Here is a 26,243-nt window from a genome sequence, read left to right on the forward strand (position 1 = left end):
GGCTGGCACAGCAGACGGATGCACCACCCACCTTCACATCCCGCAGCAGCAATGTCAGGGTCTAGGGGAGACACGTGGGCTTAGCGTTATCGACTTGGATGAGGATAGGGCGCCGTCTGTCTCCACAAGGCCAATGCTCCTTGATAACAAGCATAAGCAATTATATAAAATGTCCTTGAAAACAGCTCGATTCACCACTTCAATAATGCGTGTGTGCACAGCTCCTTTGGGGCGGCTCCAGCTTCTCTTGGCGATGTACTCCTCCGTCAGTGACCACAGTCCCAGCTTTCCGCTCCAACGGCACTTACGATGCGGGTCAAATATAATTACATAAATTTAAAGGTCACTTTATTTGTGTAACATTTAATATATAACGGGCTTTACCTCAGTCGGGCTACGGCTGCGAGGAACATGGTCTTCGGAATGAGCCTCTTGCTCTTCCGGGTGCGGTGTGGCGGGTTTTCTCCAGGAAACAGTAAGTAGCTTCGCTTATCCTTGTCCTCATAGAACCATTTTCATCTACGAGGGCCACGTCGTCCAGCTGCTCGAACTCGACCGTGTCGTCGTTGATAAAGGTGAGCACATGCTCCACCCTATCCAACTTGTTTTTTTTGTGTCAATGTAGGCCAGATGCGCGCCGCCTTCCTCACCAGCTCGCCCTCAGCCACAAGCGAGCCAGCCAGCCCGGCAGCTCGACGTTCAACCGAGCGATCTTCTATCGGAAGTTCTTGCAGTCGCGCGATGCATGTCGACCTGTCCTTCCTTTTTCTACCGGAGTTTTCCTTGATGCGACTTTGCCACTCTTCTCCTTCTACCCCTGCGGTGACGCTGATGCAATAGCGGGTCCAGATTTTGCCGATGGTGGATGGGCTGCGCTTAAAGTCTATGGCGACGGCCGCCATTGCTCCATGAGGTAGATCTCCGCCAATACAAAGTTTTAGGAGCTCGTCGATGGTGCAACGGCGTTGGCAATCGGTCAGGTTGGTCATAGAGAAGTCGAGAAAAACTGATAGATCGTAGTGTTAGCTGAGCGGGTAGTTGGAAAATGAGGTAGAGGGTGGTCGGCTATTCAAATACTTGTAGCTCGGCCCCCAGTACGCTTTCAGCGCCAATGAAACCACCAGACATTAGCTGGCGAATACGCGCTCCTGTTGGGCCAATTAGATTTTTAAACAATTGCTGATTTTTTTAAATTCTTTTAAATGAAACTATCCATCATTTCGGGCCAGAGGTAGCATTTGATACTACTAAAAAACTATTTGAGGTTCTAACAAAGATTAAACTTTGTAGGTGTCGCACAGAGCGTCATGATAAACCGCGAAATCCTAACTGTTATTAGCGGGTATCATCGTTGGTATCGGTACTTTCGGTATGTTAGTGGCCCACGTAATAATAACTTGGAACGTGGAGCGAATTGAATACAACTACCATTGATCGACCTGTTCAAGTGGAGACTCCAATCAAGCTCGTTAGTGTAACTTTTGCGTTGACCATGCGCCGTAGAACCTCTGGTACCCCGCTGGTGCTGCCCGGGTCGTCCGAGCTGGTGCGTGTTTCTGCCCGATCCGGTTTCAGAGTTGGTCTAGTGTTGCCACCGTGCGGCACGGAATGCACCGGCACGACCTATGCCACTGCCACTCGTACCGGCGTCGCCACGCCGATGCGATATTTGATCAACTGGTGAACCAGGATGATGGTGAAACGAAGCGCGAACGCGTGAAATTTTCGGAGCTATTATACCGAGCATGTACGACGGTGAATGAGATATCCAGATCGCAGTCAATGCCGAAGCATTGGTGGTTGTATACTTCATAACCTACATCGACATCATTTACTAACACCGGAGTGATTCGAGGCTACGGGGATTATTATATATGGAAGCGTATGAATGGTGTTTGAATGCTTTATGATGGTGTTTCCTTCAGTTTACCTGTGCAGAAGCAATCTGGGTGCGCAACATTCAAGATATCATGGGACCGAAGTAAGGAATAAGAATGGGTAAGAGCTTAATTGCTAAGCAAAATCTGAAGTGCAAACGCTATATATAAAATATATTGAGGTAGAAAAGTGGGTTTGCTTGTTAGTGTCTAGATTCAGGAAGAAGAGAAGACAATGTAAGAAAGAGTCAGCACCAGGTTGGCGGCAAATGCCACCTTTGTGTTTATTGTTATTTTGTTGAGTGAGCTCTCTCTTCCCTCCTGCGTGTTTAGTCTCACACCTACATGTACCTCAACTGTTAATAGGAAGATCAGTACACTACCACAATAGCCCCACCTACTTGACTTCACGGCTGTAGACTAGCTTCAAATTCCTCACTTTTCATAAATCCCATAGCTTGTCTGTGTTTCTCAAAAACAGCTCTGGGAAGGGGTTTCGTAAATGCTTCTGACACATTGTCAGTTCCAGGAACACGAGCAGCAACAATCGCTTTCATGTCTACACGCTCTCGGATGATATGATGACGCACATCAATGTGGTTCGTGTGACTGTGAAATGCTGGATTATTCCAAAGCTTCTTGGCACTTTCATTGTCCACGAAAAGATCAGTTGCTTTCTTTTGATGCACTTTCAATTCTTCCAACATTTGACGAAGATGCACAAGTAGGCTTATGGCCATGTACTCGGCCCCTGTGGTATGTAGAGCGACTGTCTTCTCAGTCTGACTACTCCACAAAATAGTACAACCACAAAACTTCGTTAGATAACCTACAGCAGACTTCCTGTCGTATGTTCGGTTAGCAAAGTTGCATCTGCAAATGCCTTAATATGCCGATCCAAGTCTTGATTCGTCCACTTCAATCCACCGAGACGAATCCTATCTCGCGTAAATACCTTAGCCCTCGCTTTGCTGCCCGCCAATGCAGTATTCCCGGATTCTCCAGAAACTGACTACATTCACAATCTAAATAGACCATGTCTGGACGTGAACCCCATCATAAATCACATAAAACTTCCTACTACGGATCGATGCGGTTTTGCTTTCATCAAATCCTTCTCGTCAACATCAGCAGCGCACATGCCTTCGTCAGTTTCAAGCTGGGTGCACAAGGTGTTTTACATCCATTACATTCCTTCATTCTGAATCGCTCCAAAACCGACGTAGCATACTTCTACTAACTAATGAAATTTGTTCGTTCACTTCTGTAGCGTGTGGCTTCCCATCCTAATATGTAATGTACTTCACCGAGATCCTTCATCTCGAATCGCTCGAAGAATATTTGCTACATCTCATTGATAGGCTTCATATTCGGTGCAAACAAAATGAGATCATCCACATACAACAGGATAAACACTAGCTCTCCTTCAGTAATCTTCACAGCAGCACTTAAATAGTGTAAATCCTTGCTCCTCCGAGAACGATTTCAACAGCTGAAACTACACACGTGGCACTTGCTTGAAGCCATACAAGCTTTTTAAGCAAACGACATACCCAATTTTTCTTTACCAGGTACTCGAAAACCCTCCGGCTGCTCCATGTAGACCTCCACATCAATCTTACCATTCAGAAATGCGGTTGTCACGTCCATTTGGTGAGCCTCGTAGTTCCACACAGCAGCTAGAGTCAACAAGACTTTGAGATTTACCAGTCTCACCACAGAAGAATAAACTTCAAGACAAACAATACCAAAGACTTGCATGAAGCCTTTGATCACCCGTCTTGCCTTGAATATGTCAATGTTTCCATCTGCCAGATATTTGACACGAAACACCCAGCGACTCCGAAGTACTTACATGTTTGAGACTCTGGGCATTAATTCCCACGTACAGTTCTTCATTAAGGCGTCATACTCTTCTGAGCAGCACGACTCCACTCCACAGATTGCTCACTTTTTATTATACGACTCAGGCTCTTGTGTCACACTCATTATCAGTCAGCAGTAGGCCTGCCACCATGCCAGTGCTTGCTCCTAGTTAATATCTTTCTGCATTTCTCCACGAGCCTTTTTCATGATAAAGACACACTCCCATGCTCATTTGAGTTCATGCTTGAGTATCCAATGCAGATGTAATCACTAAACCATGAAGGCATTTGATTCGCACGACCACGTCGTGCTACTGGACAGTCCTCTGTGCGTGCATGTTCTGGAGCCACGTACTCTCGCAATGCTCTGCAACTGGATGTTACTAAACGCTCTGTGCAAGACACATCACCTGGTCGCGACATCTCGGAGCTCAGAGTCTCTATCGCATGAGTCCCAGGAGAAGAAGCTCGCTCAACAGAAAGTAATTCATTACTTGACGCAATTTGCTGTGACTGAGTCACTTGCGCCGGTGCCGCAGACCGTTCACTTTTGCGTCTTCTCTTCTTGCGCCTGCTCTTGCAAGTCGCTGCATTTGACGGCACGCACTCACCTTGGAGGTGGCCTGCCAACTGCTCATGCTGTTCAGTGCCGCGCACTGCTGCAGTTTCTGATGCATCTTAAAAGCGAAAACGTTTTTGAGAAGGTTGCACAGACTCCAAACAGGAGCTCGACCTCTCTTTCCACCAGCCGCAACAGCTCTACTCTTAGCCGCAGCCCCACCAGACCTGATATCTCTCTCAGTGTCTACATCTGCCCCACCAAGCCGGTTCTGGTGCTCGTCATCGGCTGCAGTACTGTTGTCGGTGCCACGAATTTTATCTTCGTGCACTTCATCGAGCATTGCTGGTATATTTCCATAACAGCACCGTCAACTTCAAGATACTGCCGATGCTGGTTCTATTTGATCTGCTTTGACCTCAAAGAAGATGGCAGTGTGACTGTAAAAAGCTTTCGTCGCATTGCTATCAAACAATCGATAGCCACGTTTCTCACGACTGTAGCCAACGAAAATGGCTTCTCGGGATTTTGCTTCCATCTTGCACCTTTCGACCTTGTCAATGTATGCCAATACTGCACGCCCAAACGTACGCAAGCGCATGTAAGCTGGAAGCTCTCGATGCCAAATTGCATAAGGGACCTTTATGCCTCTCGTCGAATTCGCCATAATGTTCACACAACAACAATGAGGCACCACAATCCATAGTTGTCACTGTCCTGCTGCAAGCACGATTTGTAGTTGTCGTACGTCAGCTCGGTGTTTACAGGCAACAATGGTTCCACCACTTCTCTGATACTTGCTTTACTCTTGGCGTAGATTATATTCGGATCAAAGAGTCTGCAGACCCGACCCCCCACGTCAATGAAAAACGCGACCCAGTACGCTCCATCGTCGTTTAGCGGCCCAATCAATTTGCTCTTGGTGGATGCGAATGCCTTATAAGCATTTACGACTATTCTCTTTCGGTCGGGCTCCTTCGGCTCACAAAAGGAGGGACTCATCACATCGACGTCAGCCTCAGCCAACACTTTCATCGTTGTTACGATGGCTGTCGTCCCTTGGCATCATTTTCAAAGGCCCATGCTTGGCTGCTTACTCGGCACGCATTTGCTGTACCTGAGCCGCCACGGCCTCTTTGTTCAGAACTTTCCCCACTAGCTTTAACGCCGCAGATTGCGTCGATTGGCGGAGCGGTTAATAATTTGACTGCTATCTAGTTCTCTTTAGGTTCTCGCAGCTAGCGCGAAGGTTTAATAGACGATCTCAGCCTTGGAGCAGGATGTGACCCCGCTGCACCTGGCCATCGGGATCTTCATCACGTTCACTATGCCGTATAGCCCTACGTCAGTACCAGCAATCTAACAAACGGAACAAGTTTCCATGCCATAAAGTCTTCCCCGCGCGAATCCTTCTTACAAATTGTGACGGGGTCACGCAGCACCTTGCGCTAGAGGAAGTTGGCTTCCGAGAGTATACAAACTCTCAGTGAACGGCAGTTCACAGGCCCCCTTTTACCGAAAGGGAGCGAAGTAACCAATTTAAGGTAGATTGTAAACTGAGTATATTTATAGGTAGGCTAAGCTTGAGATAAATATATAAACTATTAGTCGCCTATAGAAAAGCAATGTCATCAGCCAATGGTTGGCCTCGGACGACCTTGGTACCTTGTACCAAATATTCCGAAGTATGACGTGTCATACTTCTGAAGTGTGACGTGTCATACTTCTGAAGTGTGACGTGTCACACTTCATGTAACCAGGGTACACTTAGGGCTACGTACCCCGTTACATCCTCTTCCACTTAGGTTCGGTTTACCGACCAATCAGAATGAAGAAGTGTACGTCACAAACTTTCATTCTCAAAGTCGAAATACATCGACTTGGCCGCGCGAGCGCGGCGGAGGCTCACTTCACAGTTAGAGCCTCGAGCAGCAGTTTGAGCGCTCTTTTTCTTGGTCTCCACATCGACCGTTACTATGCCCCGTGGATCGGTGCGAAGACACGCTTCAAGGCTGCTGCCGGAAAGGCGCAAGCCAAGAGCACTAAGCCTCATGGCAAAGGCTCGGCACCCCAGAAGGCTACTAAGGTGGTCTCCGAGGCGATCGGTTCAACTGGTGGCGCGGCTGTGGGCAAGCGTACGAGCAAGCACCGCAGTCCGCCACCCTCGGCCTCCCTAGACAGCCATCCGAGCCCTCGGCTCGCTGAACGTGAGTTCGATTCGGGCAGTGAGGACGAAACCGAGTCCGGGAGCACGCACGATGCTCCTGTGGGCTCTACGGGAGGGCACAGCCCAGTGCCCAGCGAGCACAAGGACGACAACGTGCAGTCACTCGCCAGTGATCACGGTGATCACAGTCCCAGGACGTCGGTGCGCTCTGAGAGCCCGGCCGTCAAGGCTAAGGGCACTCCCAAAGCTGGTAGCGACGAGGAAGAGAAACCTCGCAAACGTCTCTCGCTTGTCGAGGGTCTCGCGCGTGCTAAGGCCGCTAAAGCCGAAGGCGCCAAGCCCTCTAAGAAGCGTACGGCTTCGAAGTCTCCACTCCGCGAGGAGAAGAAGACTGGGTACTCTTATTGGGGCCTCTTCAATTTCTCGGATGAAGAGGACGAGAAGGAGGAGGAAGAGGGTGCTATTCATGGGCCTCAAGAGATCTCTAACGACCTCGACCAGCAGCAGGAGGACTTCCAAGCTGCCCAGCGTACGCGTGGGGGGGGTAGGTGGTGGCACTTGTCAGCCGGGGAGCTGCCATCAACTCAAGAGGGTATTGGCCTCCCGAGGAGAGCTCTGGGGCTGACCTCTTCCTGGAGCTTCTCGTCGCTCCTCGTGGCCTTGTTGGCGGCCAGACCTCTAGGGGCATTTACGAGCGTACCCTTGTCCAGAAGGAACAGGTGTTTGTTGACAACTTGGAGGCGGCTCGGTGTGTGCTTCTCGCGCCTAACCGCATCCCTCTTAAGGACTTCACGACTTGTCATAAGCAGCCCGAGAATTAGGGTGGTCTCCACCCTCTCTGGGGCTATCCCCTGGGTTCTTCCCGAGAGCTGTCCCAGCTGGAACTCATGTGAGGACATGTTCTGGGCTTGGGTGGAGTCTCTCAAGTACTCACCCTCGAAGTTACGGGACTCCATGAAGATCAGCTGCTGTCCTGCATCCTGGACCAGCCTGATCTTCGTGTCCGGTTTGCCCACATGGTCAGCAAGCGCATGCTGCCAAGGGATCAGCAACCCCCTGCGGATCAAAGTACCGCTTAAGACGTCCAACATCGACCGTCGGGTGCGTCGTCATTGACTTAGGCACGTCGATAGTGTACGACGCACCATGCCTGGACAGGATTGCGAATGGTCCGATGAAGCGGTGTTTCAGCTTGTTGCTGCCGACAGAGCGGGCAGTGTCTAGCGGTAGGTTCCTCGTGTCTAATAGCACTAAGCTCCCCACTTTAAATACACTTTAGTTTCCTCTTCCATGTTTGTCAGAGTACTCCTTTTGTCTGTCCTGGGCCGCTGCCATGTCATCGCGGACCCTGGTGATAACGCTCAGCTTTATATCCACAAAGGATTCCACTTGTTTCCGCAGCGAAACTGGTCTCTCATCTGAGACCTGGGAGGAAAGAGCTTTCCGAGCCTCTCCCCCACTAAAAATAGAGGATCCAGTGGCTCCTCGAAATGTGAGAGGCACTCTGGGGTGACAGAAGCCGTTCAAGTAGAATGGCGTGAACGCCGTGGACGCGTGCACAGCGTTGTTGAGCGCAAACTCAACAACTGGAAGTTGCGTCGACCACGTACGTGGTGCGAACACGCACACGCTGCGCAGCGTGTCCTCGAGTACTCGATTGACGCGCTCTGTCTGGACGTCTGTCTGTCGATTGCCCGCAGTGGACATATGCAGACGAGTTCCCAGTAAAGGAAACAGCGTTATCCAAAACGCAGCCGTGAACCGCGGGTTTCGGTCCGAGGCAACCGTGTCCGGGAGACCGTGATAGCGGAGCACGTCATTGACGAGCAACCTTGCGGTTTGTTCTCCCGTAACGGCAACGGGAAGTGGAGCAAGATGTACCATCTTGCCCAGCCGACACACGAACACCGAAATTCCGGTGCTGCTGTGTCCGTCGGCGGGAAGCCCAAAGATGAAGTCAAGACTCATCGACTTCCAACAGTCAGCCTGTACGGGCAGGCTCTGTAGTGGAGCCGAAGGGTGTCCTGCGGGCTTGACCCGCTGACATGTTTCACATGTCACATATCGGGTGACCCACTTGTACATGTGGGTCCACCAGAAGACATGAGAGACCGGCATGAAGGTTTTCTCGCGGCCCAAGTGGCCGCTGGAGGGCGCGTCATGCGCCTCCGCGAGGATATCGAGCTTCAGATCCTCGTTGTTCGGTACGACCACCCGTGTAGGTTCATTGGGATCCACCCGGTAATAGAGGAGGCCATCCTTCAACTCATATCGGTGGAGCCGGCAGCGCTGTCGCGACGAAAGCCAGTCGGACTTCGCGCTCGTTCCCGCTGCGAGTAACTTGACGATAGGCGCGACTGCCTCGTCGTCCCGATACGGCATGCGTGTCCGATCATATAGATCCATTGTCACCCGTGTGATGTGGGTCAACTCGTAGTCTGGACGCCGAGAGACGGCATCCGCAAGCACGCTGAGCTTGTCCGGCTTGTACTTGACGCGGAAGCTGTACTCCGCGAAGAAGGATAGCCACTTCGCCATCCGTTGGGAGAGGTGAGGCGAATTTGTCGCCGTCCTCAAGGATGCGTGGTCTGTGTAGATCTCGAAGGGCCATGAGCCCAGAAGGTGAACCCGAAACTTCACGAGGGCCTACTTCATTGCCAGAAGCTCCTTGTCGTGGACAGGGTAGTCCCATTCGGCGGCTTTGAGCTGCCTGGACTGGAATGAGATGACTTGTTCATGTCCAGCCGTGTCGGCCTGCAGCAGTGCACTCCCGACGACGTAGTCGGAGGCATCGCAGACGACGCTAAACGGCTTCGTCTCGTCCGGTAGGGCCAGGACAGGGACCTCTTGGAGACTGGCCTTGATGCTGTCAAATGCATCCTGGTGCTCTTGCTCCCAGCGCCAGTCGATGTCCTTCTGAAGGAGGCCCGGCAAGGGCTAAGCGAAGCCCGCGTACCCTGCGCCGTACTTGTGAAGGTAGTTGGCCAAGCCCAACCACTTTCGAAGATCCTTCTGTGATCGGGGCGTTGGCCATGCCGCTATAGCCTTGACCTTTTCTGGGTCAGCGCGAACGCCCACGTTGCTTACAAAGCAACCGAGAGCCTTAATCTCTGGTGACGCAAAGACGCACTTGTCGGCGTAGAGCTTGTTCGCTCGCATCACGTCCAACACTCGACGGAGGTGCCCCATATGCTCCTCCATGGCCATCTTGCCTCCCTCGGCACGGCTATGGACGAAGACGTCGTCGAAGTACGTCTGTACGAAGGCACGTAGTGGCCGGAACAATTGCGTCACCAGGCGGTTGAACGTCGCCGGGGCGTTAGACAAGCCCTGTGGTATGACAAGCCACTCCCAAAGCATGCCGCTTGAAGTGCTCACCTCGGTGAGCGGGATGTCGATCTCTCGCATCAGGATCTAATAGTATCCGTCTACCAAATCCAGTGCACTGTACAGTACGCTTCCGGCCATGCTGTTTAATAACACATCCTTTCGTGGGATTGGTGTTTGGGCCGGCACCGTCGCGTTGTGCAGCGTGTTATAAGCATGAGCTAGACGCCACTTTCCGTTCGACTTCCGAGCGCAGAAAGTTGGCGTCGAGTGCGAGGACTTCGACTCCCGCACCATGCCTGCCTTCGCTTTCGCAGCGAAGAAGGCATCGATGACCTCGCACTGTTCGCGTGGAAGAGGCCATTGCCTCGTGACACAGTACTTTGTGCCAGGCACGAGATCGATCTCATGCCGTACGCCTCGATCTGGTGGGAGTTGGCTCGGTGGGTCTTTGTTCACCACGTCCGCATACTCCGTCACCAAAGGATACACCGAATCCTTGGGGTTCTTTAGGATCTCAGAACCCAAGCGCGTCTGATGCTGCTTGTTTAGATCTTCCCGGACGTCCTCGTCCAAGACAGAGGAGGCGTTCAGCTTCTCCCGAGTGGTCGCAGGTCTTATGAGCACCATCTCGGCAACCTTCCCGGCCTTGAGGTTGGCCAGAAAGGACTCGACCGTCATTTCCTCGAAGTTCAGTATCTCTGCAACCTCTGGCAACGGCTTCAAGTGGACACCAGAAGCTTCGACGGGTAAACCGGGCTCGCCATCGAAGATGTGATAACACTTTTCCACCGGCCTTGTCGGAGGAGCCCGGGCCCTGGACTCCGAGTCGCTTGAAGCGACGTCGATCTGAAAGAGGTTCAGATCCGACTTTCGGCGGCGACCGTGACGTGGAACTTTCTTACCCACGTCTGGGATGTCGGAGCGCCGACATCCGAGGCACTCGATGCCTCGTGTGGTATTGTGGTACCCACACAGGAAGCGTGTTCGACGCCTTCCTCTTCAGTTAAGGTTTGGGCGACCGTGTGTGGAACTATTTTACCCACGTTGAACACGCTATTACCAGCGCTCGTGACAGCTGCAGCTGTCTGCGGAACTATATTACCCGCTTGTGGATCTAAGTTACCCACTTGGCTAGCGCCTCCTCTGGGCGCCGCCACCATCGAAGCATCCTAGGAGTCGTCATATACGTCGACGACTCCCAAGCATCTGCTGGATGCTCTTGCGGGCGCCCCGGGTCCTGACAGAGGTGGGAACATGACTCACCAATGCTCTGTCGGACTTCGCAGGGCGGCTGGCACCGATTGACTTGCGCCAGTCGATCCAGGGCTCGTGCTCCTCAAGCCAGGGCATGCCCAGGATCATATCGTAGGGATCCATGTCGAGAACAGTGAGCCGCTCGAGGCTGTCAAAGTCTTCAAACTTGACGGCCAGATCCACCTGGACGTTGGGGACAGTGACGACCTTCCCGTCGGCCAGTCGTACTGACACCGTCCCGCTGCCCATTTCTCTCAAAACATCGGACTACTTGTTGCTATTACGAGCAACCGTCTGGCGGCGTGCGAAATTCTTCGACGCCCCAGAATCGATCAAGATTCTAAAGGTATGATCGTATCCCCGTACACATCCGTGTACTACGAGCAACCCGCCGCTGCTCTAGCCGATTCGAGAGTGCGAAGACTCTCAGGGGCTAAGTCTCCGTGGTACGCGCCACCCGCGCACCCATCACGAAGACTTAGTTCTTCCCCAATAGGGCGCCCCGCCCCTACTGGTTTCCGGCGTTCCCCTGTCCCCGGGATCCTGGCTTCGGCCAGTGACCCTTGAGGACGGGCTTGGGGGAAGTCCGTCTGCGGAGTCTTTTCGCGGGACAGTCGCGCTTTAAGTGGCCCTTCTTCCCGCAGCCGAAGCAGCGGATGTCGCGCTGCTCGCCGGAGCTGAGTTCCATGGGAACTGGTCCGTTGGGGATCGCTCGACCAGGAGTCGACAAAGAGCTCCCGGGCCAGGCTGAGGCCGGCGTACGCGCCTGGCGATGGCTGTATTATTCCTGAAGAGCCACTTGAATCGCCTCTTCAAGGGTGCTTGACTGCACCCGGAACAGCTGAGTGCGCGCCGGGCCCACTCGAAGGCCGTCCATGAACACAGTCGTATAGATGTGTTCGTTGAGTGGGTTTCCTACTAGGGACACCGTGAGCATCCGTATCGCTGGGACGTATACGTGCAGCTCACGCCTCCCTTGTTTGCACGAGAGGAAGCGCGAGCGCTGGCGGTACTCGTAGTTTGCCGGGAGGAACGCGGCCCGGAGCTGTTCGCACAGCTGAGCCCAGGATGTGAAACATCCAGAGGATGTTTCCTCCCGCGTGTACACCCAACTCTTAGCACGACCGCTAAGGTTGAAGAGTGCAAAAGCAATACGAAGCTGCTCGGTCGAGATCCGAGCCGCGTCCATCGCGAGCTCTACCTCTCGGACTCAGAAGAGAAGGTTCTCACCTTCGTTCCCTTCATACGGCCCAATCTCTAGCCGTATTGGCTTCGAGTGTGGCGGATTTGTTTCCGCCGCCGGAGCCTGCAAGTTCTTCCGCACATGCGCGATGAGTCCCTGCTCGTAAGCGTCAAACGCATTAACGCGCTTGAGCTGCTCGGCCGGCGTTCACACCACCAGGCTCTGCAGGGCCTCCATCCGGAAGATGCCTGTCATCTTCCGAACCGACTCGAGCTGTGAGTCGTTCATATGGGAGAAGTCGCTCCTATCCATGGCAACAAACTTCAGAGAGGTTCAGGTAGTCTACCCGCGTTGGCGTGGATTGACTACAAGTGCTGCCAAGTGTGCCGGGGTCACACAGCACCTTGCGCTGGAGGAAGTTGGCTTCCGAGAGAATATACAAACTCAGTGAACGGCAGCTCACAGGTCCCCTTTTACCGAAAGGGAACGAAGTGACCAATTTAAGATAGATTGTAAACTGAGTATATTTATAGGTAGGCTAAGCTTGAGTTAAATATTCAAGCTATAAGTCACCTGTAGAAAAGCGATGTACGACCTTGGTACCTTGTACCAAATATCCCGAAGTATGACGTGTCACACTTCATGTAGCTAGGGGCCGTTACACAAATGGATGGCCCACAAATTTCTATAAATTGTAGTGCTTCGAATATTTAGCGTACATGTCTCAGCGATCGCACATTTCGGTATACATGCACCGGAAAACATTCTTACACTTTTCCGGGATCTCTAGAACTTTTCACCGAAATTTAAAAAGAATGGGTAAGAGGTTCATTGCAAAGCAAAATTTGAAAGTGCAAACACATACAATTTATATAACGTATGTTGAGCGGCTCATCATTACAAAGGGACTTATATATCGTGCGCATTCAAACCGGTGGAATCATAGAAAAGACCGAGAAAGAATACAGGTAACAATTTTCATTTGTCTTGTTAGCTTGAGCAGCAAACTAAAAAAAATAAACGAATTTTGAATTTGAAGCCTTTTAACTAGCTTGTGCTTTTAGAGCCGACAAAATAATGTACGATGTACTGCGTCGACATCATTCCAAAGTAATCGTATTCCCGCGTATATCGTGAGGTCGATATCCAAGCATTTAGTAGGCTCCGTAAGTAGATAATTTAGAGCTACATTATCTCCTCAGACTGGTGATGTTGTATTGAAGTACATGTACATATTTGGAATGTGTAAATGTATGTTGTTCTGGGCAGGATACCGGCGTTGTTTGGAAATTACAGACAGCGACATCTGCGGAGACTTGCCGCCGGAAAGTATCCGCAGATCTGTAAGTTCGGATAGAACTTTGACCATTTATTCCCTAGCCCCGCAGGCCGGTAGGCAATACCTCCTCACTGTCGGGCAAACGTCATTTAATATTCATCGACTTCATTACTACTAGTCTATGAAGCACATTTGTTAAGTTCTGAAGTTGACCACGCTCACTGGTGACGTCTGCAGAACTCGGACACTCGAGTGTAGGCGTCCGCAAGAACTTCGTGCGGCGCCGAAAACACGATGCGGAAGTAGTTGGTCATTCCGAAGCACTGCCGGAACAATAAATGAGTTAGTCAACGTATCATCAACAGCTAACTTACTCAGTAATCAGGTCTAGCTTACCTGACCGGGCAGCACGAAGACAGACTCCTCGTCAAGCAGTTTCTGTGTGAAGTCGAAATCGTCCTTGATCTTCGTGAGAACTTCCGTTTGGACTTTCACCTACAGAACCAAGGTACGATAATATAATACATTTTAATCGCGAGAAAACAAGACGCACGCGTTGCTCTTGTTACGCACCATCGCGTACATCGCGCCCTGCGGTACCGCCACCGCGAGACCCGGTATCTTTGCAAGGGTATCGATGGTAAACTTGGCATTGTCCTCCAGAGTTGCGAAGTATCGCTTCTTGAAGTCCACCAACGACTGCTCCTCGGCACTGCCAGGAACCGGCGTCAGCAAATCTGGGATAGTACTCTGGTGGCAAGAGTCATTACAAAGACCACGTGAGCAGAATTATCAAAAGTATCTACTGTTGAAGAGAGGCCGGTACCTGGACGAGAGAGTTTGCACCAAGGATGTTCTGTGAGAGCTTAAAGTAAGCGGTACGCACGTCTTTCAAGATATCGTTGCGGTCGTGCACCATGACCCAGCCGACTCTCCAGCCAGGGATGAGAAATTGCTTCGCTAAGCCACCCACCGCAACCACCGGAACCGTCTTCGTCAGCGTAGCTATGGGGAAGAACACGTTGCTCCCAAATACCATGTCACCGTAGATCTCGTCCTACAGGTCGAATGAAACAAATGTGAGTACAATCCACAAGTGAAGAAATGGTAGCACTCAAAGCTTACCGCGATAATAGGGATCTTGTTCGCCTCTGCCAAGGCAAGGATAGCTTCCAAGTGAGTCTACATAGCAGTTCAAGTGCAAATCATTTGTTAGTGAGAGAAACCAGCTTGGCAGCTTTAATGACATTGCTTTTAATACCTTCGAGTACACACTGCCGCATGGGTTCGAGGGGTTGTTGACCAGAATAGCCTTCGTATTTTCATCAACCAAAGATTGCATGTGCTCGAGATCGACCTCCCAGTTGCTCTCCGGCTATAACCATTCAAAAACACACGACGCGTTAGTTTCTCACTCGTTATGCAAACCGTTCAGCGTACAAAACGTACCTTGAGGTTGTAGAATCTGCACTCAATCTTGTGCGCTTCACATAGCGCCTGGTACAATGGAAACCCAGGCTTGGGCAGGAGAATGTTGTCACCAGAGTTCAGAAGGCCTCGTAGTGCAATCTCGATGGCACCTGAACAGCCGCTGGCGATGATGATATCGTCCATTGTCAGCGGAGCACGCTTGTTTCCAAAGTGCTGAGCAATTGCTACACGAGCAGTTTCGGAGCCAGCCGAGTGAATGTAGCCATTATGCTGCATGGAACTGGTTGGGAAACCGAGCAAAACATCAGCGTTGAGCTCGTACAGCAAGTAATGTAGTCGTGTATTCGACTCACCGAGTGTTACGGACAACCGCTTGCACCAATACATCGGGGCAGTGCAAGTTACCAAACACCGTCGGATCACCTGTGAGTGTAATATAACACCATCATTCAATCGAAAGTTAGGTCACAAACCCAGACATTTACAACTAGATTTTGAATGCCCACCTAGCGACAGCGGGATCAGAGTCTTGGTCGAAGTCGCTGGCTTCTTGATGCTATCCACGATTTTCCGAATGGGGTTGGAGCAGAGGTTCGCGAAGTCCGATGGCTGCACATTCCACTGGTTTTTGGCTTGGCACTTGACGTCAACCACGGACTCGTTGTCAAAAATAGCAAGCTTGGTCATGTCGATGGGAGGAGCCTGAGTCGTGGAGATTGATGAGGTCAATTTCGAAAATGAGGTCGGTCGAAATTAATCAAGCATGTTGCGTACAATCGTGTAGTTCAGACGCTGCTAATCTGCCTGTTGAGACGCATCGAAAATTAAAACCCTATTTATTACGGTAACTTCTGTACTTCAAGTAACGTTTTATGCGCGTCCAATCACGTGTTGCTTTTCGGTGGTCGAGCGCTTGAAGCTAGTCGAATAGAGACTGGTACAATTGGGTGGCACAGTCTTGGCGGAACTGCGCTTGCTTGGCCACAAGTTGTTCCTTAATCGTGTCTTCATCGTCTCCAAGAGCACCAAACACCACGCCAAGGAAATCAGGCCCCAGATCATCATTCTCCCAGCACTTGGTCAAGATCGCCACCACATCAACACTTGCATTCGCTAGCAGTCTCCGCCACTCTTCTACATGATCAGTTGCTAGAATCTGCTGCGTCTTCACGAAGTCCTTGCTGTCCAGCGACATCAACACCCGCTCACGATCTGCTTGGTCGTTAGTCGCAAGAAAAGCTGCCACCGCATTGCTTTCGTCTTCGAAGTGGAGGGCGGGGCATACTTCTGATGTAGACTGCAAGGCTAGTAGACGGGCCTCGCATTGCTGCTTGACCAGTTCCTCAAGCATAACACGGGTATAGTAAGGCACCATACGCTTATTTGCGACGAGTTGTTCTCGTACGCCATTCCACCAGTAGTTGACTGCAATTGTGAATTCGTCAGAGTCCACCTGATGCCACCAACCCTCGGGAATCACAAGTGCGTCTGCAATGGGATAATCAGCGACAGGTTAGTCGACAAAACCAAGATCGTATCCGCTTGAGTGATGATAAAGTGGTGCACCTCCTGCCGCAACCTCGAATCGTTGAGCCGCTGCCTCGGGAAATCGCGGGTGTTTCTCGAGGTCGGGTTGCACGATGTTGACTTGGCTGTGATTTACAGACTTGGTATGCACTGGAAATGGATACAGCTTCTCCGTTTCTGACGGAGGGTACAGCGTGACAGTCTTCTTTCCGTACAAAACTACCAGGATGTTATGGTACGCGTCGTAGTGTAGCGTTGTCCGGCCCGGTCGCACAGTCATCCACAAATTTACTTGCGTGACCGGCTTGTCTTGAAGACACGTTGGTCTACCACGTAACGAACAATAATTAGTCAGACACTGACTATAAAATCCCGGTCGAAACGCTTACAAGAGGAAATCGTTCATAATTTCTGGTAGAATCGCTTCGGTGCACGTTGCAGCAGGCTTGAACACTGCAATGGGGCACTGTGCCAGATAAAAATCAAGGCCATCCACCGTTTGCAGCCAATGTGACGCTTTAGTGAACGATGCTTGATAATAATCCACGAAGTCCCCAAATTTGAGCTCCACGCTCTGTCTGTTTTTCTCGTTGCCGGCGTAGCAGCCACTCGACCGCTCTTTGCAAGCAATTTCTACCACTAATAACAGGACACTCCATCAGCCTTACATGTACTTCATTTTCCCAAATGGCCCTTTATTCGAACCGGTATCACGGTGCAACGCATAGGAATCCAGCAGGTGGATAGATTCAGGTGTGAACTTCGGCAATTGCGTCGGTTCCACGCACTGACCTACGAAGCCTTCGATTAACACCGCATCGTGTGCATCCTCCATTAGCACAATAGAGTCTATTGTACTTTAAGCGTTCCTGATGTGGTGTACACAAACGAAAATGATTGACCTTTAAGCGTTCCTGATGTGGTGTACACAAACGAAAATGATCGACCTCAGTTTCTACTGGTACTGCTGGGGTTTCTGTATTACAGGTAATGTGTCGTGCAGGGTTCTGGAAAACCCCAAAACCTTGAAATATCAGGGGTATTTATTAAATAGCATGGGTGGGTGTTATAATTGGATTTTTAGCACCTATCCCTTCACCAATTCTTTTAATTGGATGCAATTACTCCATGAATTGGGCGAACAGAATGGTTGGGCAAGCCAATCATTCTGTTTTGCACGCAGCAGTAATTTTCGACTTCTTTGCGGACTCTCATTCTCCAAAACTCTCCCCTCTCCTCAAGACCTCTGAAGCCTAGCCTACGCAGCATGTCGCTACGGACCGGCGCGATTCCAGCTAGCTCGGGGAACCTCCTGTCGTCATAGAGCAGAGGGATCTGACTGTTCGCCCCGGTCGGAAAGCAGACGCAGCCTGGAGCCATGTGGATGTGCAACCAGAGCGACGATTTTGTATATTGCTAAATCTATTAATAGAATGTAGCTACTGAAATATTTGTTTTCTAAATCCTTACAAACTTCTAATATATGAAATTACCAAAGTTGACACTCTTAATTCACAAACTTCACAGTAGTGATTTTGCTCTGCACAGCAGGGTGGGATGTGCAGGTCTATCGATGCAAACAGTGTTTGCGGATTGACCATTGCAGAATGCCGTGGCTTTACGCCCCCTATACCATACTAAGCGCCCAATCAACGACTGCAGTGCACTGTACAAAAGTACGTCGGGGTTTTGATGCGATCGTTCACAGTTCTTCGGCCTGTGCTGAAGCAAGGAAATTTAAGAGTGATACCTGATTGGACCTCGACCAAGTTCTGGAGCTCGAGGCGATATGCTATTTGATGGATGGACTAGAGATTGATAAATCTGGATTGATAGAGGAGAGGGATAGTGGGCGGGTGAATGACTGATGGGTGGACTAGAACATGATGGGTGGATGGTTTTTTTAATAATCCTCAATAAACCCTTCCTGCAAACTCTCGGGGTGGGTGGGTGGTATAAACGGTTTTTTCCCGACCAATTTATCCCCAGTCCAGAACCCTGGTGTCGTGCGAAATGCACACTGTGATTCATCCATGGCAACTCCCAAAGTTTGCTGATGCTTCGGCGCTAAGTCGAGATGTTAGTCGGCGGCGGTAGTGGCTCAAGCAACGGAATCGTTGCGATGAGCTCCGCATCTGGCTGGACTGCTTCCGCTTTATTATCAGTTGCAGCCTTCGAGTGACGCACGCAGAATCCAAGGCGTTGAGCCCACTTTTGGCAGCTTGGTTCCGCGCAACGAGACCCTCCACCGTGTGACCGACAAAAACCCTTCGAGATGGCACCCTTCGCGCAATCGGGGTGTTGGCACCGCACACCTCCGCCGTGAGTCTTGCAGAAGCCGCGAGACTGCACAGCACGCCGACATCCCTCGATACTACACAGCTTAATCCCACCGTGTGAGCTGCATTTGTGGCCGAATTGCGCGACGCGCTCGCAGCCAGCTTCACCACACAGCCGTCTCCCACCGTGGGCAGAGCAAACGCTATTGTAGCGTGCAAACTAACGTTTGATAAGGATTAGATGCTGCCCAAGAGATACATGATTGTACAAGCCAAAAATATTAAAACGATTACCTTGGCGCAGCCTTCAACTTCGCAGCGACGACGACGGTATCGCTTGGGAGTAGGCGAAGATGTTGCTTTGTCGGGCCGTGGGCTGTTTATTTTGGCCTCTGTAGGTGCGTCGTTTGCATTTGGTGTTGGCATAGCCATCGTCTTTGCCTCCACATCCTTATCCGCTTCTTCGGGCGCTGCATAAATAGTAGCTTCTGATTTGTCTCCACTAGCAGCAGCGTAGCTAGCTGATCCAGTAGTAGCAGCGTTCACAGAGGCAGTGGTGGGCATAGTAGTTCCAGGAGACCCTTCATCTTCTCCCGTAACCGGTTTCTTTTGCTTGTCCTTGGCGATCACGGCCGCCTGAAGCAGCGTGTCGATCCACTCGCGAACAGGATGGCCATCACTGTCCGTAGGAGGTTGTACAGCCGGCGCACCTTGCTTGTTAGGCTGATTCTCGATCAACTCGCTCATCGCCTCCACTCGTTACACTTGGATCAAGTCACAGACCTAGCACCTATTTTTTCGCATGTCACAGATCAATTTGAGCATTTGGACCTACTTGTTTAGATCAAATTGCTAGAAAGAGCATGATCCCCCCTTTCGATTGGTGCATTCAGTCCTACAAAAAGTGGAGCTCAGCGACATGCCCTAAAAAAAAAGAATTTTGGCAAAATAATGTTTTTAGACCCCTGGAAACAATTTTTCTTACTGCACCATCTAGTTTGCTTTAATTCTATTTAAAAAGTAGTTTGAATTTTTGAGAGCTCAATTTCGTGGGAGTTATTTTTAAACTTTTGGGTACATAATTTAATTTTTTGGTTTGTTGGGAAGGATCATTCTGATTTACTGAAAACATTCCGCTCACGGATTGTCTTTCTTCGCATTCGGGCCCCGGTCTTGGGCTGCGCTGGTGTAGCTTTCGATACGTTTGCACGGTCTTCATTCTTTTCTTCACTGTCAACAGGAGCGACCTTCGCTTCACCACAAACTGCAGCGTCTCTTTTTTTCGAGGCACTTGCGTTTCGACGTGCCTGCTTAGCCTCCTTCGCGTGGCGCTCTTCCTCATTAATAGATACTGCATACAGGTAATCCGAAGTAAACTTAAAAGTAACGTACGGTCTTACCTTGATGTACATTTGCTGCTTTTTCTTGAAATTCGGAGGCGGTGGCTGTAGAGGCTCTAAGTGCGTAGCTAGTAGATTCGGCACTATTGCGGCGCTCGTCTGTATGCCGTTAACCGACCGACGAAGGTCTCGGTCCACAGGCAGGTCTGCAGGACCAACACGGCAACTGACAACCCCTGGCTTCTTCTCGCTCATTGTGAAAATCTGGTAGCGCTGCACCCCCTTAAGATCATCGTAGGCCTCTGTGACAGGCGATCGAAATACCTTCATCATCGTGTTCTCTTTAGGAATACGGACAAGTGCCGAGCTAGACGAGAAGTCGTTGATAACCTCGAGCAGCTGGTCAGCCGTCCATACGTTCTCCTTGGCAAACCTATTCCTCATAAGGTCGAAGCCACGGTCAACAGCGTTCTTGGTGTGGCCCATCACCAAAAGTTTAAGCTCAACGACGTCAAGTTCTCCAGTTTGCGCTAAAGCCAGCAGCATCTTTATAACGAAGTTATTTTGTTTTGGCCACCACAATTGTCAGCATAGATAGTGAGCTTTCGATGGCCGTTCACCAGCACGATCCGCTGGATGAAGTGGTATAGCATGCTGTTGACTTTGTTGGAAGTACATGTGCATGTACATGTATAGGCAAGATCACGCTGCCGGGGCAGCGGTGGCAGAGGGTGCTACTGACCACCAGGCTCAAGCCCCACCGCAACGACTTGGCGGGAGCGGCGGCGGGTATGCGCCTGCTGCGCCAGGACAAGGGGTTTCTCGGTTGACGGTGCGCGAGCTACGTGTCGCCATCAAGCCGTTCACTGGCAAGGAGCTCTATAAGGGCTTACGGGCTGGCTTCGCTTCGTGGGACCGCCGTTTTCTTCGACAAACTCGTATCGCGGAGGAACTGAGCAACATGACGTGGCCTGAGGACGTGAAGTTGGACGTGCCGGCAGATATTTGTCGGACAAGGCGGGCCGGCATTACAATAGCCAAGTCGACGCCTGGAAACATGGAGAACCCAACGTTGTGGTACGCCATGGACCAGATGAACGCGACTTTCGGACCCAAGACATCCAAGTCCCAGGCGCAGCGGTACTTCACCGCCAAGAAGGACATCTCGACCACGTGGAGCGATCACCTGTTGTTCCTCATGGCTATTAGCGGGGCCGTCGGCGGCGCCAACGACCTGGGTTTGGAGAACATCGCTAAGAATGCGAGTCCGAGGGAGGATTTGCAGGCGGTAGATACAACCCACACCGAACGGATCATCTGCGACAAGCAGAAGAACTGGTACACTTTGCACAGTTGGCCGACCACGGTGGGATTAAGAGAAATTACAAGGGGACGTTCGAAGAAGTCGGCAACGCCGGGACTAGAACAAATACGAGACAAGGAAGCGCACTTGGGCTCGATGAATCTCGCGAATGTTTCAAGTGTGGTCAGGTTGGCCATTTAGAGCGCAACTGCCCTGGAAAGGCTAAACTGGCATTCGTATTAGCCGTAGCGGAAGGAGCAGGGGGACCGAATCATTGGATCCTTGACAGTAGTTCCAGCAGGCACTTGGTGCATACATTGAAACAGCTGATCAACGCCGTGGCTGTCGAGGAGGACTGTCTCCTTCCCAATGGGGAGAATCTGCGCCTGTGGCTTAAGAAGGTTGATCAGCTCTCAGTGAACGTGGACGGCGATGCGCGGCTGATAGAGCTGCGCGAGGTTTATTTCGCGGAGGATTTGCCGTGGAACATCATCTCCTACGGAACGTTGGATGAGTGCGGCTACGAGCTGCGCTACAAGGAAAGGGCTCGCGCGCTCGTGAGGCACAGCGACGGTGTCAAGTTGTTCAACGTTGACAAAGACATTAACGACGTGTTGGTCGTGCGCGTGGTCGGCAACGACAAAGTAACCAGTGCACTGGATGGCGCGGAGTCGCGCGTGCTCGCAGCGCTCACGAAAACAGCGGCAGAGTCGGCATGGGGACACAGGATGGAAGTATTTACCATTTCCACCTACGCCTGGGTCATCTGGCCTACGACACCATCGAGAGGATTGCTAGTGACCCAGCCAGCAGGATCCGGCTAGCTGACACCGACCGACCGGTGTGTGTGCCATGCGCCAAGGACAAGCAGCGTCGCAACAAACAGTCGCGCAAGGACACCGGTGCCAACGCGCCAATCGATCGCGTTGGTGGTGTCATCGGCAGCGACATCAAGGGCCCGATCACACCGCGCGACTGGAGGGGCAACAGGCACTTGGTCAACTTTATCGACTACAAGACTAACTATTGCCGCGTGTTTCTTGCTAAGACCAAGGACAGCACGATGAAGCAGGTTGAACACTTTCTTGTATACTTCGAGAAGCGTTTCAATTGCGGTGTACACTGATGGTGGAGGCGAGTACAAAGTGGTGGACCCGCTCTGCAAGGCCACAGAAGTGAGACGGCAGGTGTCTGAAGCCGCCAATCAAGCCTCGAATGGTAAAACAGAGCGCATGCACCAGACCATCATGGGCATGGTGCGCTCCATGATCTTTGGGTCCGAGTTACCGTTGAGCTTCCGGGGGGATGCGGCGAAGTACGCGGCGTATAATTTGAACCGCAGTCCCACGAGGAGCAATCCGGGCCGCGCGTCTCCACTCGAGCTGCTAACCGGACAGAAGCCCAAAGTAACTGATATCGTTATCTTCAGTTCTCCGTGCACTGCGATCCGGGAGAAAAAGCACGGTGCACTTGCGGCCCGCGCGGAGGAGGGTCTGATAGTGAGCAAGGACGACGAGACCAAGGGGTACCGCGTACTGTTCACTAAAGATCGCGTGGTGCGAACTACGCAACACGTGACGAATGTACAAACGCTGAATGATGGATCAAATACGCTACTACAATGCCAGTTGAACGCAGAGCGCACGGAAGAGATCGATCACACGGACCGGTCGAGAGAGCCGTCTAACGACGAGTTGTCTACGGGCATAACCGATGGTAGCCAGCCTGAGGAGTGTGGCAATCAGAAGGAGCCGGAGTTCACATCACCGGCTACTAATGCCAGACCAGCACGGAAGTCACGGGGTAGACGTGGGGGTCGGAACAAGGGCAAGCCGAAGTCGACGAAGAATTCTGCGGTGGGGAACCCGGTGAAGTCCACACACGGGATGGTGACTCGCTACGGTGGCTCCAAGACACCTCCACATGAGTTCGTTGGCGCTGTGTATCGCAAGGACCCCAATAACTGGTCAGAAGCCATGAAGTCAGACGACAACGACAAGTGGCTCAAGGCAGCGGAGTCCGAGCTCGCATCGTTTGAAGACAACAAGACTTGGGAACTAGTGGCTCGCACGGGTACGGTCCAACCGCTGCACACCAAGTGGATCTTCAAGACCAAGACCGACGCAAACGGTAACGTCGCGCGCTACAAAACGCGGTTAGTCGCCTGTGGAAACGAGCAAGTACACGGTGTCAACTACACGGTAACGTTCTCGGCGGTCATGGACACAACGAGCACCAAAGTGATCTTGGTGCTGTCATTATTGTGGAGAGTTCCAGCCCGCCACGGAGACGTGCCGAATGCGTCCATAAAGGCGGAGACTGAACCAGAGTTGGATATTCACTTATGTGTCCCGCAAGGTATGACTGTGGACGAGGCCAAGATGCGTGGACATGGTGTGAGGGACAAAAACCAGATTGTATTGCGGCTCCGGCGTAGCCTGTACGGCCTAAAGCAGGCCAGTCGCCTGTGGGCCAAAATGTTGCACAACGAGCTCATCAAGAGTGGCTTCGTTCAATGCGCGACGGACACGTGCATATACTTCAAGTCGGACAAGTCTGGTATGACCGTGGTAGGAGTGTACATAGACGACTTGCTTGTCACCGGAATGAGCGAGGGACTTGTGGACGAGCTGGTTAGCATGCTCTCCACGCTGCAGATCAAGGACCTGGACATTATCAGCAAATTCCTGGGTATGCGCGTCAAGCTCACACCCGAAGGAGAGTACACGCTGGACCAGGAGGCGACTGTCGACGAACTGCTTGATAAGTTTGGACTGCAAGACGCACATTCGGTGACGGTGTCGATCGGCCCCGAGAACGAGAATGATGAATCGGGTGGAACTACCTTACTGCCGAAAGAGACGTCAGCTGGTGGCGCATCTATCAACATGTTCCAGTCAATAGTGGGTTCACTCCTCTGGATTGCGCGGTGCACGCGCCCGGACATCGCGTACGCCGTGCACAAGGCTACGCGGCAGACGCATGCACCGACCAAGGCCGACTGGGCACTGGCAAAGCGGATCGTTCGATATCTGAAAGGAACGAAGGGAGCTGTGATGCGACTGGGTGGTGTGGCCAACAACGCGGGCGGCGTGCTGTATGTGGATAGCTACAGCGGTGCCGACTATGCTGGCGACAAGATCGATCGCAATTCCATTAGCGGCGTGGTAATGCGTGTAAATGGTGCTGTGGTCGGCTGGCTCTGCAAGAAGCGGACTACCGTGGCCATCTCTACTATGGAGGCGGAGCTCGTCGCAGCGGCCCATGCTGCGCAAGAACTCATGGGACTTCGCGAACTTTTCGGCGAGCTTGATATCCCTGTCTCCGAGCCCTTGGTGATGCACATGGACAACTCGACGAACATCAAGCAGGTGCTGAACGAAACAAGCACTGCCAAGGCAAAACACATCGACGTGAAGTACAAGTTTACAAAGGACTTGGCTGTCAAGGGCATCATCGCGCCGACATATGTTCCGACTGGCGAAATGGCTGCCGACTTGCTAACTAACTCGTTCGCCGCACCGAGGCTGCCGGAGCTGTACGCGCTGTATGGACTGGACGTACAAGTGAGCAGCACTCATGATCGTGGCACCGCAGGCGAAGGCACGCCACGTGATGGAAGGAGTGCTGGAAGGACATGTGCACGTACATGTACAGGAAAGATCACGCCGTCATGTACGCTGTGAAGATCTGCAAGCTGGGCACCCTTGGCAGCTGGGAATGCGGAGAAGATAGTTGAGCTGGGTAGCTGGGTACGCCGAGAGCATGTCCCAGAGTGTGGAGACCTACATCATGTAGTATGTGTACTAGACGCAGCAGCAAGCTTTCGTTTAATCTCACTTCACTACATAACTCACCACCTCAAGTACACTCGTCTCCTCAAGCATTTCTCAAGCATCGCTTTCCGACAGACTTCGTCCATTCCGTTCCCAAGCAACCGATTCCCCCGACGCCGCACTGCGGTGTCTGTCTTCTAGCATCGCCAACGAAGTCAGAACGCTCTGCTTCTTCTCCTGGGTGACCATGTTTGATGTCAAGCGCAGGAAATCCTTAAGTTCAGCAGCCTTCCGCTGGGGGCAACGATCATCGCACTTGTCTTGCTGGATCAAGCAGACCGTTGGGAAGCCTCGCCAAACAAACTGATGCTTCTGTTCTTAACAAAACCAGCCGGAGAATCCTAGTCCGACAGTCCATCCTGAGCCTCTTCAAGTCTTGACTCTGCGCTTAATCCTTCGGAGACAGGGTCCCACACTCTGTCGTCGGAATCCTTGTCATTGTGGCCTTCCGGATCTGGTCTCAGTGATTCAAGCAGCCTTCTTTCACCAGAAAGGGCAACGCCCTGCTTGGGCGACACACAGGGGCTTGCATGAATGCTGGTGGGTAGTGTCGAAATGGAGGAGGGGCCAGACGCGTGTCCATTGCTCGGTTGAGTACGAGATCGCTTTCGATATATCTCGAGAAAACGAGTATGTGTGGGAAAAGGCCCTGTTTGCAAAATTGCGATTAAGTTCGAATTTGACTGGCCAATCTTTGAAGCCTTTTTTCTCGATGACTCCAAATGGTTTGTAAGGATCAGTTTGTTTGACGCCGTCTCATTTTGGCGTAACATGTAAACGCATGGGTGATGTAGTCGAGCTGTGGAAGCCTTCCAAAAAAGGACTAAAAGAGGTATTAATCGTTTGGTTTGGGCTACGCATAGTAACATATTGGACGCCTTCTAAAATTGGCCTACCTGCACAAGGTCATCTGGCCCAATCGTAAACCATGTGTGTACTAAGCACAAACTGAAGCGTTGTTAAGACGTAAAAGACGTCTTACCAACTGCTGGTCCTTGGTGTGGCTCGACATA

General features: G+C 51.6%; 3 protein-coding genes across 3 annotated transcripts; all 3 read right to left on the minus strand.

Annotated features, from left to right (window-relative positions):
• Positions 1-13,732: 13,732 nt before the first annotated feature.
• PITG_03427 (tyrosine aminotransferase, putative) lies at positions 13,733-15,665 on the minus strand (the record flags this gene model as incomplete). The annotated part of the gene is made up of 9 exons (XM_002906449.1): positions 13,733-13,837; positions 13,911-14,009; positions 14,088-14,264; positions 14,341-14,571; positions 14,640-14,696; positions 14,776-14,871; positions 14,955-15,225; positions 15,299-15,368; positions 15,452-15,665. The coding sequence occupies 9 exons, from the start codon at positions 15,630-15,632 to the stop codon at positions 13,733-13,735; spliced, it is 1,287 nt and encodes a 428-aa protein (XP_002906495.1).
• Positions 15,666-15,864: 199 nt separating this feature from the next.
• Positions 15,865-17,307, minus strand: PITG_03428 (uncharacterized protein; the record flags this gene model as incomplete). Its single annotated transcript, XM_002906450.1, has 5 exons — positions 15,865-16,198; positions 16,244-16,433; positions 16,512-16,798; positions 16,862-17,111; positions 17,178-17,307. The coding sequence occupies 5 exons, from the start codon at positions 17,305-17,307 to the stop codon at positions 15,865-15,867; spliced, it is 1,191 nt and encodes a 396-aa protein (XP_002906496.1).
• Positions 17,308-18,539: 1,232 nt separating this feature from the next.
• PITG_03429 (uncharacterized protein) lies at positions 18,540-19,498 on the minus strand (the record flags this gene model as incomplete). Its single annotated transcript, XM_002906451.1, has 2 exons — positions 18,540-18,971; positions 19,352-19,498. The coding sequence occupies 2 exons, from the start codon at positions 19,496-19,498 to the stop codon at positions 18,540-18,542; spliced, it is 579 nt and encodes a 192-aa protein (XP_002906497.1).
• Positions 19,499-26,243: the final 6,745 nt, after the last annotated feature.

This window comes from Phytophthora infestans, genomic scaffold (genome assembly GCF_000142945.1).
Source record: "Phytophthora infestans T30-4 supercont1.4 genomic scaffold, whole genome shotgun sequence".
In the NCBI taxonomy this organism is placed as follows: domain Eukaryota; phylum Oomycota; class Peronosporomycetes; order Peronosporales; family Peronosporaceae; genus Phytophthora; species Phytophthora infestans.